The sequence below is a fragment of the Thamnophis sirtalis genome, unplaced genomic scaffold, assembly GCF_051295495.1.
Source record: "Thamnophis sirtalis isolate CommonGarterSnake01/CBP01778 unplaced genomic scaffold, rThaSir2_p1.2 scaffold_3, whole genome shotgun sequence".
NCBI classification, from domain to species: domain Eukaryota; kingdom Metazoa; phylum Chordata; class Lepidosauria; order Squamata; family Natricidae; genus Thamnophis; species Thamnophis sirtalis.
Window position 1 is genome coordinate 96,148,989 of NW_028261383.1, and position 20,339 is coordinate 96,169,327.

General features: G+C 37.9%; 1 protein-coding gene across 3 annotated transcripts in view; it reads right to left on the reverse strand.

The window, feature by feature from the left end:
* The window catches only part of FNIP1 (folliculin interacting protein 1), a 102,890-nt gene that overhangs the window by 45,368 nt on the left and 37,183 nt on the right, over positions 1 to 20,339 (reverse strand). For all 3 annotated transcript variants that reach the window (XM_014052001.2, XM_014051998.2, XM_014051999.2), the window contains exon 2: positions 10,331 to 10,457. In XM_014052001.2, coding sequence (XP_013907476.2) covers positions 10,331 to 10,457 — 127 coding nt within the window. The remainder of the gene's footprint in view (positions 1 to 10,330; positions 10,458 to 20,339) is intronic.

Here is a 20,339-nt window from a genome sequence, read left to right on the forward strand (position 1 = left end):
CCCCCCCCAATTATTATATTATTGGAGCAATATTTGAAAAATAACACATTACAGCTGAGGAATACTTCAAGTTCAGTTTTGAAGATGGACAGGAATTTATTATCTATTGGAATTTATTAAAACAGCTGCATCTTTTCCCAGGATGTTTTGAAAACACACGCATCTAGATTTAAATGAGTTGCCAATAGCTATTGCATTTGTGCTCCAGTACATTTTAAAGTATGTCTTCTAAATTAAACCCAAAGTACTGTAATATGCATACTGACATAAATAAACATTTTCTGGTTTTAAAAGTACCTTAAAGTAAAACTACCTTAAAGGAGACTGCCTTAAAGGAAAAACAATAATTCATTCTGTATCACATAGGTTACTAAACTTTTTGCCATCATAACTCTTTTTAGTGTAATCTTAATGTCCACATCTTTCCAAAAAATTCAAACATTAAAATTAAATACAACTGAACAATAAAAACAATACAACAAACCTTTGGCAAAATAGATTTTTGGCAAAACAGTATAACTAAAACATTCTTCCCTTGATTCTGTCTGCACTTCTCCAAGAGATACACCTTTGAGTTTGAGAAATCATGTTCTATCTCAGTGGGTCTCAACCTTCCTAATGCCGCGATCCTTTAATGCAGTTCCTCATGTTGTGGTGACCCCCCAACCATAAAATTATTTTATGTTTTCCGTATTTTTTCAAAAATATGTGTTTTCCGAGGGCCTTAGGTGACCCTTGTGAAAGTGTCGTTCGACCCCCAAAGGAGTCCCGAGTCCCAACCCACAGGTTGAGAACCACTGTTCTATCTGATATCAGACACTTTTTGATCCATTTATTTTAAATATAGTCTACAAACATAAGTCAGTGCTGCCATTATAACTGGCAACAAATATAGCAAACAAGAGCAATTTGCAAGCATTTCGTTTCAACTGCTGGAGTTGATGTCATAGTTACATTTGTTTCATTTTAGTCTCTGGCATACAAAGGCTTTTTAAATTTATTTATAACAACAATTACGGCCACCAAGTCACTGTTGTCAGTGTATTCTGTTTAAAGGTGGGTAATCACTGTCTTCTCTAAAAGTTTCCCCACCAAATTGTAATTTTTAAAAATGTCAGATGAGCAATGATACTTAATAGACAGGAAATAATCATACTGCATCAAATTCAGTGTTTATTATTTTTCAATGCATATCCCAACTTAACATTCAAAGCCACAGAAGGATCTTAGCCTTCCAATAAAGTTAATAAGCCTGGTTTAAGAGACAGGGAGGAAAACCAAAGATCCCATAATTTAATGCAAATTCTATCTACAGGTAGTTCTAGTTTAGCTATTTATGGCCCATCTTCGCATTTATGACCTTCACAGGTCTGTAAAGCAAAGAAAACTAATGTAAGATCAAATGCATAGTTGTGATTTCGCTTAGTGACTGCTTTGCTTAACAACTAAGTTGCCAATCCTATTATGGTTACTAAATATGGACTTCCTGTGTGCTGTCAATGAACTTCTGAATCCTTAAGCTTTTGGTAGAAATGGTTCCAGGATTAAGCAAACAGATGCTGAACAGGCAGAAAGTATCAATAAAGTGCTACAGGTTGTCATTCAGGCCCACAAGCCAATCTCAGTGGGATGTCCCACTGCATGTGCTGAAGTGAAATTTAACTACCATATTGTCTTTCATTTGGACTATCAAGTACCTTGGCTTGTCCCTAAATTCAAGCCAGCAGTTTTTAAGACAGTAAATGATACCAGCAAGGAACATGATACGCAGGCTTCCCTATTCCTTGAAATGGAGAAGCTATAGAGAAACTTGAGAAAACCCAGTTCCCAGCCAGACATTAAAAAAATGAGCTTTTATTCTGAAGAGGTCTGACATTTCCACAAATCTTGGGATCAGAGCTGATTTTTTTTTAACAGTCTTCAATGAAAACGATTCACAGAAATTCAGACTTTATTTAAAACAGTGAAAGTGCAGCTATTAATCACAGATTGGTCTCCTGATAATAACATTTGCAAATGACAACTTTATTGGGGTGGAAGGAAATAAACCAATAGGCAATTTTTTAACATATGGATTTTAATTCCCCAAGAAGTTGTTACTAAAACTCAGGTAGAGCATCTGTATTAGAGAAGATTAGGAAGAAGCCCTCGGATTTTCAGCCTTTCTGCTGTCAAATTCAGTTGAGAGCTGGAAATTACTGAGACCAGCAGTTGAGAGCCCTAAACTACAGTATTATTATAGAGAGAAATAGACATTGATTTTATGAAGGAACTATAAACCATTATTCAAAATCCACCCTTCTACCCACTTCAAGGCTATGTTCTTACCACACTTTTCTTATTCTTTAATTGGAGGCAAAACTAAATACTATTGGGGAATTTAGTCCCATGGTTTAAGAAATGTAAAGCCAGCTGATTCAAGGCCAGTTTTTCCCCCACAGCTAGAACTTAAGATTGCACTACTTCTCCCAAGAACAACCTCTTATTATGACAGGCCAATGATTAAAAGGACAAAGCTGAACTCGTGCACTGTTAGAATTGCTACTGGCTTCAGGTTGGGGTTTTTTTTTTTTTTTGGCATGCAACAGCTAAAAACATGTGAATAGCTATCATATGATTTCACTAGGAACCCATGAACTAGAATTGCATTTTATCTCTGACAAACAACAGCGTCTTGGATCAGGCTCTGCATCATGTGATAAAACCACACTGAATCTAAGAGTTACAGCATTTTTGTTCAGGCAAGTCACACTGTAGCATTCAGCAAATGCTGAAGGTTTCTTAATCATGCTTGGTTGCAAGCAGGCATATTTCAATGTGGGGAAAAGAGGAAAAGAACTTGACCTGGGATGATAGGATATATTTCCCAAACCATAAATTTCCAAGCTTAACCTAGCAAATCTACATATGTATATTTGAACTGTCTTTCAAAAAGTTCTTGAACGCATTAGTTTTCTACAAAACTGTCCCTGAGCACTGTATCTTGAATGCATCTTTCTTGACTGAAAATACTGGGAAATGTTATATCTTTGGCCTTTACAGTGGAATGCGATGAACCTCAGAATCCCCGTAGGTAAAAAGAGGTCAGATGGTCACCATCTTTTGGATGCCTTCTGTCAGCAGCTTGCCAAAGAGCCAATCATACCGAAAATGTGGAAGCCAGACACATTTTAAAACATGCAAATTTAGAACCAAGCATATGCTCAAAATCAACTCACTGGACATCTGGATCAAATATCTGAGATGTCCCCCCCCCCCCACTTTTCCCCTTTGCAAGGTTCTCAATTCTGAATGTCAATGAAATACAAGATGCAACAAATTGCCAGAGATGATGCCACAAAGGAATTGGCTGTTTGCTGCTTCAAGCACAGATCAAACTAGGTTTCCAAAATTATAAGGAGATTAATGAGTAAATACTACATATAAAGGAAAGTGGAATTTCTGCTCCTTAACAAACATATATGTATAATAAGTCAATGCAATAGGTACCATACTGCTATGCCCTCTGAAACCATGAGGCATGTATACAGTGATTTCAACTGAAATTAACACAAGTTTTTTCAATGTTGCAGGATTTAATCTGAGTTGGTCACTAGGACCAAAGATTTAGTCTTCCAAGGTTTCGGACTCATTCTGGAGTTCATCCTCAGTAAACTTTCTCATATGCATATATAGAGAGAAGTTCCCTGAGGATGGGCTCCAAGCATGAATCCGAAGGTTTTCTGGTCCCTGTGATTGACTCAAATTGGTTCCTGCAACATCTATATTTGCCATCATTTGTTTCTCAGTATTGAAATGAAAGCCACCATGCTTCTATTATGAAGATCTCAATGATCATGAGATGCTGCTGCCATGTGGAGACACAGAAGTCAAACAGATATAAGAGATGATGGTTTTTTCCTTATTCCAGATATGTTTGGACTTCATGTCCAGAATTCCCAAACAGGGTAGAAAAGCTCTATGAGAATTTGAATAGTTTTAATCCCATATTCTGAGTAATGTCAAATTAGGAGCTGAAATATTCAAACAGAAATTTCACTTCTTACTATCACATATCTCATTTTCAGACAAATCACTTAAAATTAAAGGATTCATTTAAGAGATCACATTATTACTCTTATCATATTGTCCACAAACTGTTCCCAAACTACTTGGAATTTGGATGAATCTATCAAGCTTGGGTTGTGTCTCATTTATCAAAACAGTATGCAATTGGGTTTTAAACACTAGTAAAATGCTGCCTTGTTCAAAGAGGATTAAAGTACAGGTACATATAGCTCCCTGTGCCAACTCAGGAATGTCCTCTTTTAAGTCACAATTTTTAAAATCCTCTTTCTCTATGAGTGAACTGAAGCATGTGGGTGTCCATGAAGTTTTTACACTGTTTAATTATAAGAAAACAATGGAAAGGGAAGGCATAGGTATCCCCTTCATAGTCAAGTCACTTGAATGATGAAAAACAGAAATTCCCAAGCTCACATTCTATATGGTCATCCCCAGACTGAACCCACTGATCTCTGCTGCCCAACAGAGCTTTAGCTAATCAAGGATTTCATATCACATTTTGAGTAACACAGAGTAGACACAGACTTGGTTTCCAGCCTTAATCACACCTATGCCACATGCAGCATTTCCTGTTAATGACAATAATTAAACTGGTCAATTTTGGAGCATTTTGGCCAAGGTATCACAGGCTCATCCAAGCCAAGTTTTTGCCCCAGACACATTCACACTATTTTATGCAAGATAGTATTTCTAAACCGGAAACTACTCTGTAGCCAACATACTGCTGCTCACACTCACCCAAAATGTGGTACATAAACTTATACACACTATGCAACAATTCTGATGTGGATGGAACAAGCAAAAAAAAAAAAACCAAAACCCTTGTAAACAAATAAGCTGCCATGCAGAATTTCTCAGTCCATTAGAAACTGAGAAATGGACTACTTTCACATAAACTCACATTTTAAAAGGATAGTTTGATATTTTTAGGAGGGAGAGAGGGAGTATGCATAAGATATTTTCAAATGGAACATTGTTCAAGCATGCACCTGCATAAAAAACAGTAAGTCAAGGTTTTTACAAGGTTTTTCTTTCATCTATATAAACATTACAATATTTGGCACAGATTGAATACATATGTATAGTACTTTTCTTTAAAATTACAAATGTATGCATCTTTCATGCATATGTTGAATTTCCTTTCAGAATGCAACATATTTTCAATAAATTTAGCACTGAGACAATTTAGTACTGGGATAAAAGCTAGTTTAATGTTCACAAAAAACAATTACATGTCATTTAAAACCTTAAAATACATATTTTCAGAACTAGCTTTCATGAAAACATTGTATGGTCGCAATCACATTTTTTGTTACCTCACTGAGAATTTCTCCAATTACTCACTAGTCACATCAATTACAAAGATTTGAGTTTTTCTAGCAGAGTGAAATTCATGGCAGGAATGTGCTGGTTGTATAAATGTGACATGAATGCACATCAACTCCATTAAACTCAGGTCCTCCTAACTTTGAAGGTTGTGTCCAAGGGAAAATCAGACAAAATGCAGGTGACAGGAGGAGACAGACTTATTTACACTCTTGCCTCCTCCTCCTCCTCCTCCTCCTCCTCCTCCTCCTCCACCACCACCACCACCACCACCACCACCACCACCACCACCACCACCACCACCACCAGTACTACTACTACTACTACTACTACTGCAAGATAATAAAAATAACAATGATGTCAGGATCACAATGAAATTCCAAGTGGACACAAGTCCAGCCCACTGCAGGCAAAGCGATCAAATAGGAGAACATTCCATCGAAGATAATACACTTTTCAGGGCTGTAACCATCTTCTCCAAAATGCTTTAATTCATTAGGAAATCCTCCCCAGTTAGTCTAGTACAGGAACAGAGTGACATTCTTGCTTTTCTCCTTTCACTGTGGCTTGAGAACAGAGGTATTGTGTTACACGCCATGAAGGAAAGCCCAGTACTTCAGTGCTATAGGATAAGAAAGTCTTGTGAGGGTTTGCCTTTTGGACTCTACTGTTTTGGAAGCATTTTCATATGAAGTTTCGAAACCATCACCTGCTTGTGACTGGAGATTTATTGTAGCATCATATGATACAGTACACGGTTCTTTGTTTCTTTACATTCCAATTTCTTTTTCTTTCTGGTTAGGATTTTATACTTCTTAGTCATACGTTGTCTTGAATCATAGAAATGTTGGACTTTACCAACCAACTAAAAATAAATAAGCAAGGTAAATACACAAAGCATATCCTTGATTGCTTTTACACTGGATAAAACTGGAGGTTGCTCTTTACTTATCAAATCAAACCTTTATTACCATCAAGGAACAGCATAAGGAGGGTGGGGTGCCCTCAATTAAAAGCATTAAAATACACTGGTCTAAAAATATTATAAAACGTTAAAAAAAATGGGCACGTACACATACATATTCAATTTTAAAAAAATTCCAAAAGAGGAGATAGGAGCATTAGATGGGCATAGGAGAGCATAAAAGGTTATTATGTGGCTAACTAGATCTATAGCTATATAGAGCAGTCTAGAATGACAAGTTAAATGTTCAATAAGACTGTTTTATGGTGCAGGTCATTTTTTTGCTGGATCTTGATGTTGGTGTATAGAATTTGGCAATTGTACGTTGTAGCAGGGTTAGTATCTGAGAGCAGCAGAGAGGTACAAAATTATCATGTGTGCCCTGTACATTTATGCAGTAATGGTGAGATGAGACTAATACAAATGTCTCTGTAATGCAGGCACTGGAGAGGTATATACTCTATTGTCTCTTTGTGTCCAGACTCACAGCATTATCTCCAAGTAGGGGACCTTCCTGTATTGGCCCTTTGGTGGTTAGGTACTTCAAGATTGTTTAAATATGCCATAGAAGGGAGACATACTTATTGTGCTCATTGGCAATAAAGGTTGGGGCCTGGCTAGTTCCATTTGGTGCTCTGTGTGTGCTGCACACTATTTAATGAATGTTTTGGCTGACTGAGATACACCCATGTTACAGCTGTCCTCCGCGAGCTGCACTGGCTGCCAATTGGTCTCCGGACGCAATTCAAGGTGTTGGTTATTACCTTTAAAGCCCTACATGGCTTAGGACCAGCGTATCTGCGAGACCGCCTACTGCCACACACCTCCCAGCAGCCGATAAGATTCCACAGATTGGGCCTCCTTCGGATGCCATCAGCCGGACAGTGTCGGCTGGCGGGCCCCCGGAGGAGAGCCTTCTCTATGGCTGCTCCGACCCTGTGGAATCAGCTACCCCCAGAGGTCCGGACCTTACCCACTCTCATGGCCTTCAGGAAAGCTGTTAAAACCTGGCTGTTCCGGCAGGCCTGGGGCTATTGACCTATGGTTAAGGTCCAGCCCTGATCAGATCGAATGTGTGTTGTGAATTTTAAACTATTCTTTTATTTTTTTTCTTTTCTTTTTTCCTTTTCTTTGTAAGCCGCCTGAAGTCCTTTGGGATTGGGCGGCTTATAAATTCAATAAATAAAAATTAGTCATATCCCATGCTAAGTAGAAGAGCTGAAGAAAGCCCAAAGAGAAGATTCTAATTCTTTTTCCATGTGGACTATAAATTATCCCTCATAGTTAGAAGGACAAGGAGAGTGCTGCAGGAATGTAGTTGCCATTTCTTCTTTTAAGGGTGGCAGATGAGCATTTTCAACAACATAGTCTCCATGAGTTTCCTGCTGTTAGCAGAATGAAGACTTCCAAATATTTGAAACAGGAGACCTGCTAATCGTGTGGCTATCTGTGTTCCAGGATTGGCCTTTAGGCCTTTTGACAAATATCCTGGTCTTGGTTTTCAAATAATTCTTTGGCCACAGCACTTTGAAACATTTAAATATTTAAAACACAGACACACGCGCACACGCACATGCACACAGACAACTTCCAGCCATTTCCAAAATACTAGTTGATTGTATTCCATCACCTTTCTCTAAAGCTGGTCCAATTTCTCTGAATCCTCCTTAAAGTGTGTGTTGCCCAAATCTGGCCACAGTACTTGAGGTCTGGCCATAGCAGAACAGAAGGAAACAGTTACCTCCTGTGATAAGCAAGTTGTATTTCTGCTGATACTTTCTGCAATCATATCAGATTTCTGACTCATATAGAATTTGCAATCAATTACTCTTCCAAGATATTTCTCACAAGTACTATTAAAGGTGGGTTTCTGTCATCTTACATCTGTACTTTTAATTTTCGTTTAATAAGAGAAGAACTTCACCTTTGTCTTTGTTAAATTTTGTTCTATTTCCTTCAGCTAACTTTTCAACACAATTAGGCACTACTAAATTGAAACAAAACCTACCAAAGTCACTTTGAATCTTATTTTGGTCTAGCTAACCCTTTGTATCATCTACAGATCTGATAACATTTCTTTCTACCTTATTTTAGAAATCATTCATGAAAATATTGAGGAATAAAGGACACAGAACTGATCTCCGTGGCACCTCATTTGATATTGCTCTCCAATTAGTTAAATAATTTATTAATGATTGACAGATATCTTTGAAACTTTCTGAGATGCATAGCACTCATTCCAAATCTGAAACAGTGTGACTTGGATCTTGCAGGTATTACTTAGAAGCCAATAATAAGCAACCCAAGTTTAATCACATACTTTGTTCAGTATTAATGTACTCAGTACGCATACACAAGCATGCAACAGCACTGTTTCTATTTTGACTCTTAAAACTGGAACATGAGTGATGACTCTGGAAAAGATCTGAACTATGTAAACATCTGTGGTCATAAATCACCTTTTAAAATTTAGTTTATAGTGAACTACATGGGTTTTGGGGTTTTTTTGGCATGGAAGTGTTCTTTTTATCAGAAGTGCTTTTAAATGCCCATACTTTGAAGTATTTTGTCTTGCTCTGTCATAACTAAGGTGGACTTTCTTACATGGTAACATGTCCCACCAAGCAAAACACTTCAGCCTAGTAAGAGTTAAGAAGGCAATGCTTTGTTGACTGAGGAATGAAATTAAAACATGCTCCTAAAATCTCTTCTGTCTTACTGATGAACAGTTCCAAACATAACTGTGTTTAGTACCAAATGCAGCAAACTCTCTTTAAAAAGGCAATATAAATCACTGAGTATGTGGGGGTCAAAAAGCAAAGGCATGAAATTCTAAAATTCAGTTAACAGATGATCTTTTCACAGTAAGAAAACATTTGCCCCACATACTGTGTTATTTCAAAGGGCAAAACCGTTGTGGGATGCTGATGGAACTTAGCACAGAGTGCCAAGTAAAGGTTGGGAGATACTTGCCACTTAGCTGAGATATGTAATCAGAACATTTCTACTTCCTACCAGCTGATAATTCAACTTTGGTTGTCAGTTATTGGCTTATTTTTGTTAAAAAGTTGATATAGATACAGATACAGATATAGAGTCTTCATTTTAAGTATACAGCATTGCAGCTTAAAGAAATATAGTCAACAATCTGTGTTTCTTCAATCTGTTTATGGCCAAACAATTACCATCATGATTTAGGAATAGCAGCTATTAGAAAATGCCCTCAAAATTCCTATTGTCCTTTTGCTTTATTTTTTATTTGAAAGTGGTTGGGACAAACCTTGATATTAACCAAAAGAGAACTTAAGAACTAATAAAGAAGTAGATTAAAAGGAGTAGTATCACAGTTAAGCCATTAAGGACAAGGGGCATTATAGTTAACAGTACCAACTGACCTTTGTTGATCTCAAAAGAGCTAAGCAGCATTGGACTTGTAGTAGGATGAGAGATTGCAAGGAAATAGCAGAGTTTTAGACTACATTATCAAAAACCTACCCTAGACGAAGCAATGACAAATCACTTCTGAACTGCTGCCAAGCAAATTATACTGATATACTGTATCCAGGATAATTACCTGGAGTCAAACTGTATTCAAGATAGACAGTATCTAACCCTTCGAATATTAATATTTAATATTAATTTAGAACAAGCAGTGAAATGGTAATATATTGTGGGATTTTAAAAAGCTTGCAAATTCAAGAATGAAATGTTGAGAAGTCTCGCTACATTATATTCCCAGCCCAGACCATGACAAACGTCCTCCATACAAAACCATTCCAGGAACAATTTAGTGATTTGTGCATATACCTAATGGGTGAATGCAATCATTTTAAACATAGCAATAATAAACATTTACCTTAAAAGTGCAGTTACCAGTGCAAACATTTTAATGTTAAAACCTACATGGATTAAGCACGTAGTATTTGAAAAACAGTGTGCCAAATATATTATGTTTTAATGAATTAGGTTGCTCACCGAGATTGACACATCTTCAGTTCTTCTCTTGGCATTGGAATCAAATAAAACATTTCGTCCTCTTCTTTCACAGTCCTGGTACACAATCAGTCGGATCTGACTTGGATTAAACTCCGGCAAAGGCCAGCTTTAAAAAGATAGGGTGGGGGAGAAAAGAATTTCACATTAGTTGTGGCATTATTAAGTTCATTAACTAAATGTCTAACTAGACATTTATACTAACAAGAAGAGATTATGGTGATAGTGACAATCACAACAATTAATGAGCCAAACAGGATATCTCTTTTTGAACATTGGTGTAAATGTATCAAACTTTATCAGTAACTTTAACAGTAATATGACATCACTCTTGTTAATACACAGTGCAATGCTATTGCAAAATATGCATTAAAAGCAGAATTGTTATTAATAGAAAGAGCTATGGGGATAAAGAGCTTCAAAAAGGTTTCTTATTGGTTCTTCTTGCCTTGCATCTTTTATAATAAATACTTTCCCACAAAGATGTTTTATGATCATAGAATTCCCACAGCTAACCCATTTGTTTCATAATGATCAAAAGTGAACAGCACATCTCACTGAACTATCCTATTGTAAATCCCCTCTGAGAAAACACAAGAGACAAAAAACAGAGGTTCAGGCCAAAAAATGCCAAGATAATTCCCTAACTACTTTAGAGGCAAGGTTGTCTGCCATCCCAAGGAGGAAGCATAAAAGAAATGTATTGTGGCCTGAATCACAGAAAAAAGTAGCATAGAAACGAAAGGCGAGAATTCAATTTAATTCCTACGACCACCAAAGAGAAAAGAAATAACAAAACATGTCTGCTTTGCACTGTTGCTTTACCCAATAAAGAATTCCATAAATACAATACTGTATTATATTATATTCAATGGTATTCAATACTAAAGGGAAGCCCATTCCACTCTAAGCCATGGCTAAAGCCATTGAAAGAAATAATGGAAAAATTATGCTAGAGACCAAAGATTGACCACTCCCAATTTCCCAACTCCAACCATAATGTCAGATCCCAAAATATCCTGTAAATCGTGAAATACTATGCATGAAAATAATGGAATCACAGAATGAAAAAAATCATTTAATTCAGCCCATGTAGGAATTCACTCCAGAGGTGGTATTCAGCAGGTTCTGACCAGTTTTGGAGAACCGATAGCGGAAATTTTGAGTAGTTCGGAGAACTGGTAAACATCACCTCTGACTGGCCCCGCCTCCATCTATTCTCTGCCTCCCGAGTCCTAGCTGATTGGGAGGAAATGGGGATTTTGCAGTAACTTTCCCCTGGAGGGGGAAGGGAATGGAGTTTTTACAGCCCTGATGGTGAACCTATGGCATGTGTGCCAGAGGTAGCATGCAGTCCTCTCTGTGTGCTATTGTCAGCTGGTCTTCTGGTTTCCCGTGCATCCATGTGCACTGGCCAGCTGGTCTTTGCATGTGCCGGAGGGCTGGGAACCCAAAGATCAGCTAGTCTTTGGATTTCCGGGGCTCTGGCGCGTGCAAAGACCAGCTGGCCAGCGCACATGCGCACTCCGTAAACCAGCTGATCAGTTAGCCTCTGTGTTCATGTGCACTGACCAGCTGGTCTTCGGGTTTCCGGTGCTCCAGTGTGCGCATGCACTCGGTGCCAAAAAGGTTCATCATCACTGTTTTACAGTATCCTTCCCCTGCCATGCCCACCGAGCCTCACCACGTCCACCAAGCCACACCCACAGAACTGGTAGTAAAATATTTTGAATCCCACCACTGATTCACTCCTATATTATCCCCTGAGAGATATACATCTAGTCTGTATAAGCACCTGCAGTAAAGGTGAGCCTTTTGCTTTCCAAGGCAGTCTGTTCCATTTTAAACAGATCTTATTGTTGGAATATTTTTCCTGTTACCTAACCAAAATCTACTTTGGGGCAACTTAACACCATTAATTCAAGTTCTAACTTCTAGAATGATTCTGAACAACTCTGCCCTAAGTTCTCCCAGTTATCTGAAGACATGTCATGCCTCTTTCCAATTTTCTTTTCTCCTGGTTCAGAATATTCAATGTTTCTAACCAATCCTGGCAAGCTTTTTCTTCTTGTTTTTCCTTCCTGATTCTTAATCATCTTGGTCATCTTTGGACACACTGTAGTTTGTCTGTGCATTTCCTATGTTCTAGGTGTGCTCTAATTAGTGCAGAATGAGAGAAATGATGATTTCTCTTGATCTTTCTTTACTTTCTTTACCTCTAATTTCCTTGTCCAATAGCAGGATTGGATTTGGCATAGGGAGAGAAGCTGACAAAATAAAATTCTAGTTCAAAAATAGGCTGGGGGGGGAAAATCACCATATTTCCCAGAATGCATCTCTGCAGAAGAAACAATTGAACATCATATATTAATAACAGATCATAAATATTAGTAACCTTTCCATTCTGAGCTCCCTGCCTCTATCCTGAAACAAAGCACATCATGTGGAGTCCATCCTGTTCTTTCCAGAAGACACATACATACCAACAAAGGCAGACATAACAAATTCTCATTACTGATGCAATATGGCACAAACAGAGGTGTTTTTTATGGCCAGTGCCAGTTGTGAGGTTGGAAAGAATTCCAGCAGCCATGTTCCTCAAGCTTTCCCTCCATTGTTACTTACATCATTTGTTTTAGGAAGCCACCTCTGATGCTCTCCTACCCACTCTAGATTAGAATGTGGACTCAACTGACCAGCTTTTGGACACTGACTTTTAGACACTGTCTAAAAACCTCTTCAGAGGCAAATGAACCAAACAGAGAATTCTGCTGCATTTATCAGCATATGTTATTCAACTACAGTGAACTGGGTTACTTCTCCAGCTATGTTCATGATATTTTAACTACCTCTGGGCTGGAATAAATTTATTCCAGCAGACTATTATCGGCATTACACAATATGACTCTTATTTCGCCTATAAACATTCTTTGGCAGCTGCAGCATCATCCCAGGAATCCAAAGAAAAAGGAAGTGGCAAATGCAGAGGAAGACATTCAGGAAGATCAACAAGGATACAAAAGAGCCAGACAACGGGATTCTCACAGCTGTCCTAGAAGCATGTCTGCAGACATGTGAATGTGCCTAACATAAAAGCAATTATTTCATCAAATGCAATATTACACTTCACCAAGAGATATGATCTCCTCCAAATTTTGAATGCAACTGAAGAAATGTTTAGGGCTTTTTTCATATATATATAAGTGAATTATGAGTTGTGCTTTAAAAGCTTATATTTAATTCCACATTTGTAAAACTTTATTATCTCCAAGCTTTAATCTGAAAATTCAAAAGGGAAAAGCCAAAAATGGACAGTATTTTGATAAGGATTGGGGATAGGCATTATTTCTAAATATCTGACCCATTATTAAATTGTAAATGTAGAATAAATTAATAACCATTATGTATCATCCAGTTAGAAAAAAATATCTGAATAAGGATTTTTGATCAAATCTACATAAGAACCAGATTAAAATGTATACGCTGGTTCCAAATCCTCACTTAAAATGAAAATGGATTTTAAATGGCAGCAAACAAATCTGGCTGGAAACACAGTAGACATATTGCAAATAAGAGGAAGAGCAATTCCAATGTATTGTTCCCTCTTATTTCATTTTATTGGTTCATACAACATAAAACATATAATAAGACTAAAGTATTATATAAAGCAGGGGTCGGCAACCTGTGGCTCTGAAGCTGCATGTGGCTCTTTCATCCCTCTACTGCAGCTCCGTCTCCAGTCAGTTCCACAGTTGATAGGGATTTTGGTTAGGACAGGTAGAGGAAAAAGGGCGCCATGCTAGGATGATACTCTATGGTTGGGGGGGGGGGTAGGAACCGGACTTCCAATCAGCAGAGGAAAAAGGATGCTGTGCTAGGAGGAAACCCTATGGTGGGGGAACTGGACTTCTGGTCAGCTTCCGGTTAGGACCTTTGTGGCTCTTTGAGTATTTAAGGTTGCTGATCCCTGATATAGACAATTGAGAATAATGTAGCTATACTAAACTATTTAAAATATTGTTATCTGTCTATATCTTTATATTCCAAATGGCTAAGAGTTTTTTCTCACAACAATCCTGAGAGATGGCTTGGTTGAGGAGAGCAACTAGATCAAATAGAATTTAACAGCTAAGCAAAATTGGCATGCGGATCTCCAATTTTTATTTCCTATCATTCTCCATACTGAAGTGGCCTATATAGATTTTTCAGTTCATAGAGGATGATGTTGATCCCCTATCAAAAAAAATTAGCAACTGATTTGCTAACAAGGGGAATTTACAAGTTATGGTAAAATGTGTCCTTTGGTACTCTGAACTGTTAAAAGATTCTGTTTTTTTTTTTAAAAGAAAATATTGAATACTTTTAACTTAGATCATACAAATTACATCCCCAATTCCTTACTGAGATCATTAGCTCCAGGGGTGGGTTGCTGCTGGTGTTACTGCCGGTTCAGTGCGTGCGTGCGTGCGCAATTGCCCGTAAATAAGTCTGTGCATGCGCAGAACACTAAAAATGCCCCCCAAAAAACCATGCCACGGTGACCAGGGAACTGGTTTGGAGGCATGGCCATCCTGTGTCATTGTCGGTTCTGCGACCCAAGCCAACATTCTACTACCCGTTCGCCCGAATCGGTGCAAACTGATAGCAACCCATCTCTGATTAGCTCTTTTATTCCTTTCTATGTAGCATTTTTAATACAAGGTTTTTCAACTATAAAGACATCTGGGGTCTTTAGATACCATCTTCTTTAACAATAAAAGAAAAACAAAATCCCAATGGACCCAATTGTCCATAGTTTAGATCAGTGTTTTTCAAACTTGACAGCTTTAAGCTATGTGGACTTCAACTCCCAGCATGCTCTTTACATGTTAAAGTTACCAAGTTTAAAAAATGCTGGTTTATAGAAATATTTAATTATTACCGTGTTTTTGGAGTATAAGACGCACCGGAGTATAAGACGCACCAAGGTTTTGAAGAGGCAAATTTTTGAAAAAGAAGGTAGGTAGATAGAGGGATAGAGAGGGAGAGAAAGAGAGAGAAATACAGTAGGTAGGTAGGTACATAGAGAGAGGGATAGAGAAAGGGAAATAAAGTAGATAGGTAGGGGGAGAGAGAGTGGGTAGGTAGGTAGGTAGGTAGGTAGGTAGGTAGGTAGGTAGGTAGGTAGGTAGATGTTTCTAGGTGTATTTATCCATGTGCTGGAGAAGGAAATCGCTGACAACCTGCAGCACCTAAGACTTGTTTCTGCTGGCACACCACTTGATCAATCTAATTCTCATCAATCACTCTAACTAAAGAGATTTCCGAAAGGGAAAAAAAAAGTTTTTGCACTCTGCAAACCTCCCAAAAACGGCCTGTTGTTTGTGAAAATGGGCCCGTTTTTTTTTTCCAAATAAAAGGCATGAATAGCCTTGGTGGAGCTTGCAGAGTGCTCCTGGGGAGGGGGGGAGAAAATGAGCAAAAATGGCCCATTTTTCACAAAAATGGGCCCGTTTTTTGTCAAACAAATTGCATGCATAGTCTTATAGAGGCTTCTATAGTACTGCTGGGGGCTGGGAGGGCAAAAAACCAGCTCATTTTTTACTCATTTCTGCCTTCCCCAACCCCTGGGAGTTCTCTGAAAGCCTCCATAAGGGTATGCACAGCCATTTTTGTGAAGGGGGCGGGACTTCGGGAGGCAAAAAATACTGTATTCGATGTATAAGAGGCACCCAGATTTTCAGCATCTTTTTTTGAGGAAAAAAGGTGCATTTTATACTCCGAAAAATACAGTAACTATTCTAAATCCTGTCTTGTTGGCATTTGTTTATAAACCTGAAAAATATGCCATTTCTTATTTGTATTTATCACACCAAAATATTAATTTACAATTATTTCAACAATGATCTCCAGACCTATTCTTCATCATGTGCCTATTGTTCCTGTTCTACGGAAAGAAAAGAGCAAACAGGTGTATCTTAATTTTACAACTCCTTTAATCCAACTAAGTTTCTCAACTAAAAAGTAAATATGCCCTCCAGTCAAGCTTGACTCATGCAATATTTTTGGCAGCCTTACGGAAATGGTTTGTCACTGTCTTCTTCTGGGATGTATTTTCCCCTTCCCAGTCTAGCTAAGAGGTTGGTGATTCTCCATCCAAGTACTAATCAGATCCCATTTATTCCCAGATTAGTCAAGGTCAGCTGGGTGCTAAATGGACAGCTGATGAATTCTGTCTACAAGATAAATGTTTTTAAATAATTTTAGAATATTTGCTACGGGAAGTATCCGCAAACCAGATTTAAGGCTTTCAAAAGGAAATCTAATAGTATCATAATGCATAATTACAGTGGCTTTGATCTAGAAAGTTACAGCAACCAAGACTATTTGTTCCAACAGAATATTAACTAAAGTTATGAAAACTGCCTGGCAATGAATCACTGGTCCAAACTATTTTTAAGGACATCTACGCAAATGTTATTTTTAGTTTACGCCAGCTTATCTGTACTGCATGCCTTTCATGTTAGCACCTTTTTAGAACACTGATAGGAACATTTATGCCAGAACAGGTTCCTAGTCCATTTCATATGGTACCTTGGCTTTTTCCAGCAATGCTCACTGCTGAACACAATTGAAAGGATATGCACTACAACTCATTCAGCTACAATACATCCTAATAGACAGAGAAAGCAGCTACCTTTTGCTAAGTAGAAGCAATCTAATTACACTTCGTTGCATGTATCATTCATTTTTACGATGCTGATATATGTACGATAAGTAATACGGCAAGGTTTAGGATTGTGAATTTGGATTTAGAATACAGTAGATTTTAAAAATATTCGTTCCATAGCACGTGAATGCGCATTTTAATTCGAGGTGTCACATTTGTGATTGGTAATATATGCAGAGGGTTTGTGGCAAAAGAGTAGATTGAAAATAGGCGTATGACTCAACATTAGAATACAGACATTGTAGCACCTTGAAAATCTGTCCTTTCTTTGAGTAATTGCTGAAATATAATTTGAAATCCACAGGTGGTTGGTAAGAAAGCAGAGGGCAGAAGAATTACCCTTACAATACACACACACACATACACATATATATGATAATAATGCCAGTGGCCTTTAACCCAAATGAGTGCAATCCAAAAATTCACCATTAATCACAAGCAATTTGGCTACTGAAAGAATAAACTGCTTAAATTTCTTGTTGTGAAAAGTGATTTAATGTATGCGGCTTTAATGATAAAATTCATAACTGGTAGCATGGAGAACACGGGTTAATAGAAAAGCAGTCATCAGATTTAAAAACAAAACAATATAATTGGGAGAAAGTACTCACAACCTCTAGGTTAATTTTATTAGCACAATATGTTTGGCATATTAGGCTCAATAAGCATAATACAATGATGAAGGATGCTGCATATTGAAAACTCCTCACTTAACTCTAGCTTCTGATTCTATGACAACTTACAATCTGTTTTTTTTTAATGCTTTTTCATTTCTGAGGCTCAGCATACTTTTTAAATAAAATATTTTATATTGGGTATTTATATCAACACTGGATTCAGATAGAGTCTGTGAATACTACTGGATTTTAAATCTACTCAAGTAAGTCATTGTTGGCTGGTGATGAAAGATTGTCCTACAGGCCCCTTACTTGTGGAGTACCACAAGTTTCTATTCACTCTCCCCTACTTTTCAATATCCACATGAAATCAGTGGCAAGATCATCTGCCGCTTCGGTATCAATTTGATACCATGCTGATATTAATTATATCTTTCAATTCTAGACCATAGAAGTGAGGCTACTGTGGTAACTTCTGTCCCAATGCCTGAAAGCTGTGTGGGTCTGACATAGGAAGGAGCCATCTCCGAACTCAATCCAACCCCAATTGAATGTTTTGTAGGTATTTGGATTGCCCAGATCTTGGGATATACAAACTATGACCTTGGATTGAGTTGCACTTCCTCATTCAAAGATGGTGCGCAGTTTGGGAGTCTTTTTGTATTGTAACAACTCTTGCTCAAATGGCAGCTATGGCCAGGAAGGCTTTCGCCCAGCTTCAGTTATGCACTTTCCTAGATTGAGACAGTCACTGATGCCTTGGTCACCTCACAGCTTAACTACTGTAACATGCTGTACATAAGACTGTCCTTAAAGACCACCCAGAAACTTCAGATAGTCCAGAATGCAATGGTGAAGGCAGTGATGGGCAAGGCCCTAAATGCCTATGCAACACCTGTGCCTTGCTATCTGTACTTGTTGCCAGTTTATTTCCAGGTGTGATTCAAGGTGTTGGTTGTTACCTGTAAAACGCTATATGGTAAGTCTTGATTACTTAAGATATTGCCTGTCTCCCATAATATCTACTCAACTGGTTTATTTGGGCAGATTGGTACAATTTGGGCTCCATCAATTAGCAATACCATCTGTCCAGGGTTTGGCAACCTTAAACACTCAAAGAGTCACAAAGGTCCTAACTGGAAGCCCCCTGTTCAATTCTGGAGCCGATCGGAAGTCCGATTCCCCCACCACAGAGTCTCCTCCTAGCATGATTTCCTTTTTCCTCTGCCAACCGGAAGTCCGGTTCCCCCCACCATAGAGTCCTAACACGGTGTCCTCTAGCACAGGAGAGGGATGAAAGAGCCACATGGGGATCCAGAGACACAGGTTGCTGACCTCTGATATACATCCTGTCTGGAAGTGTGCTTTCTCTGTAGCAGTGCCTGCCCTCTGGAATGAGTCTCACCCATATCAAAATTTGAACATCTCCCACCCTTTAACACCATTTTTTTGCCCAAGCTTTGGGAGAGCCATCCGGTACCCCTTTTTCCTTTTCTGTTCCCTTCTGTGTTTGTTATCTGGGTTATTTACCATTGTTGTTCTTTTGCATTGTTTTTGTATTTTTTGCATTTCTTTTTTGTTTCCAAATGTTTTAATAATTGAAAACTGCTCAGAGTGGCTGGGAGTCATGCCACTTGTGGAATATAAATTTAATAAATAAACATCAGACAACTGAATTTCATTTACTCAACAACTACTTTAGCTGTACCTGCTTAACTCAAAAACCTTTTATTTGTTTTACATAGAATACAGATATTTTGCCATACCTCATCCAACAGCCTTCTAAAAAGAAATAATTAAACATATTTTAATCTGTCTCTAAATGTTTATATGCCTTAATGCTCAATATTCTCAGCCTGATTTCCCCCTCTTATTGTTTCCACAATTTTCTCCCAATTGTTAGGTCTTTCCTCTCCAAATTTTTCCCTTTGGGTTTTTCTTTTCAGCCTCTAAGTAAGGGTATACAAAATATTTCAATTTTGAAACAGCTGTTCTGGATTTGTAATGGGTTGTTCCAACCATCCCAGAAACATTTCAAAACAAGTATTTGATCTGAATTCAAAAGAGGTCTCAAACACTCCCCAAAATAGTTGGAACAACTTGAGCTACAAGAGCTTGTGCCCAAAACACTTCAAACTCAAAGCGTTTCACACACATCTAGCTACTATCCAGGGACCTATTCAAATTCCATCTCTGCTTGCCTTCTAGATTCAAGCTCTCCAGCTTGCTCTCCCATTTTCCTTTTTTTTAAAAAAAGCAACATAACAGCATCCTTTAAGGTAGATTATATAGATTCTGATAGATTCTTTTCTTGTTCAACTACTGTGGCAGAAAACGTATTAACATGATAATGGGGATTAATCCAGCTCAAGTTAAGCTTTTTAAAAAATTATGTTCAAGACAGGGGAAAAGTTAGCCACGTGCTTAAATGCATCGCCCCATAATTCAAAAATGTTTAATTTTCAAAAGAACATGCCCTATAAATCTGTGTAACATATGAGGACTTACAAAGTATCCACTTTATCTTTCACAATTCTAAAAGCTTTAATGCATGCACGGAACACTTTTACCAGTTAATTATTTTAGGGAATAGTCCTTGCTGTGTAAGCAGTCTGACCTAAACAAGAATCAGCCCTCAGGATTAAAATCTCTTTATAAGAACAAT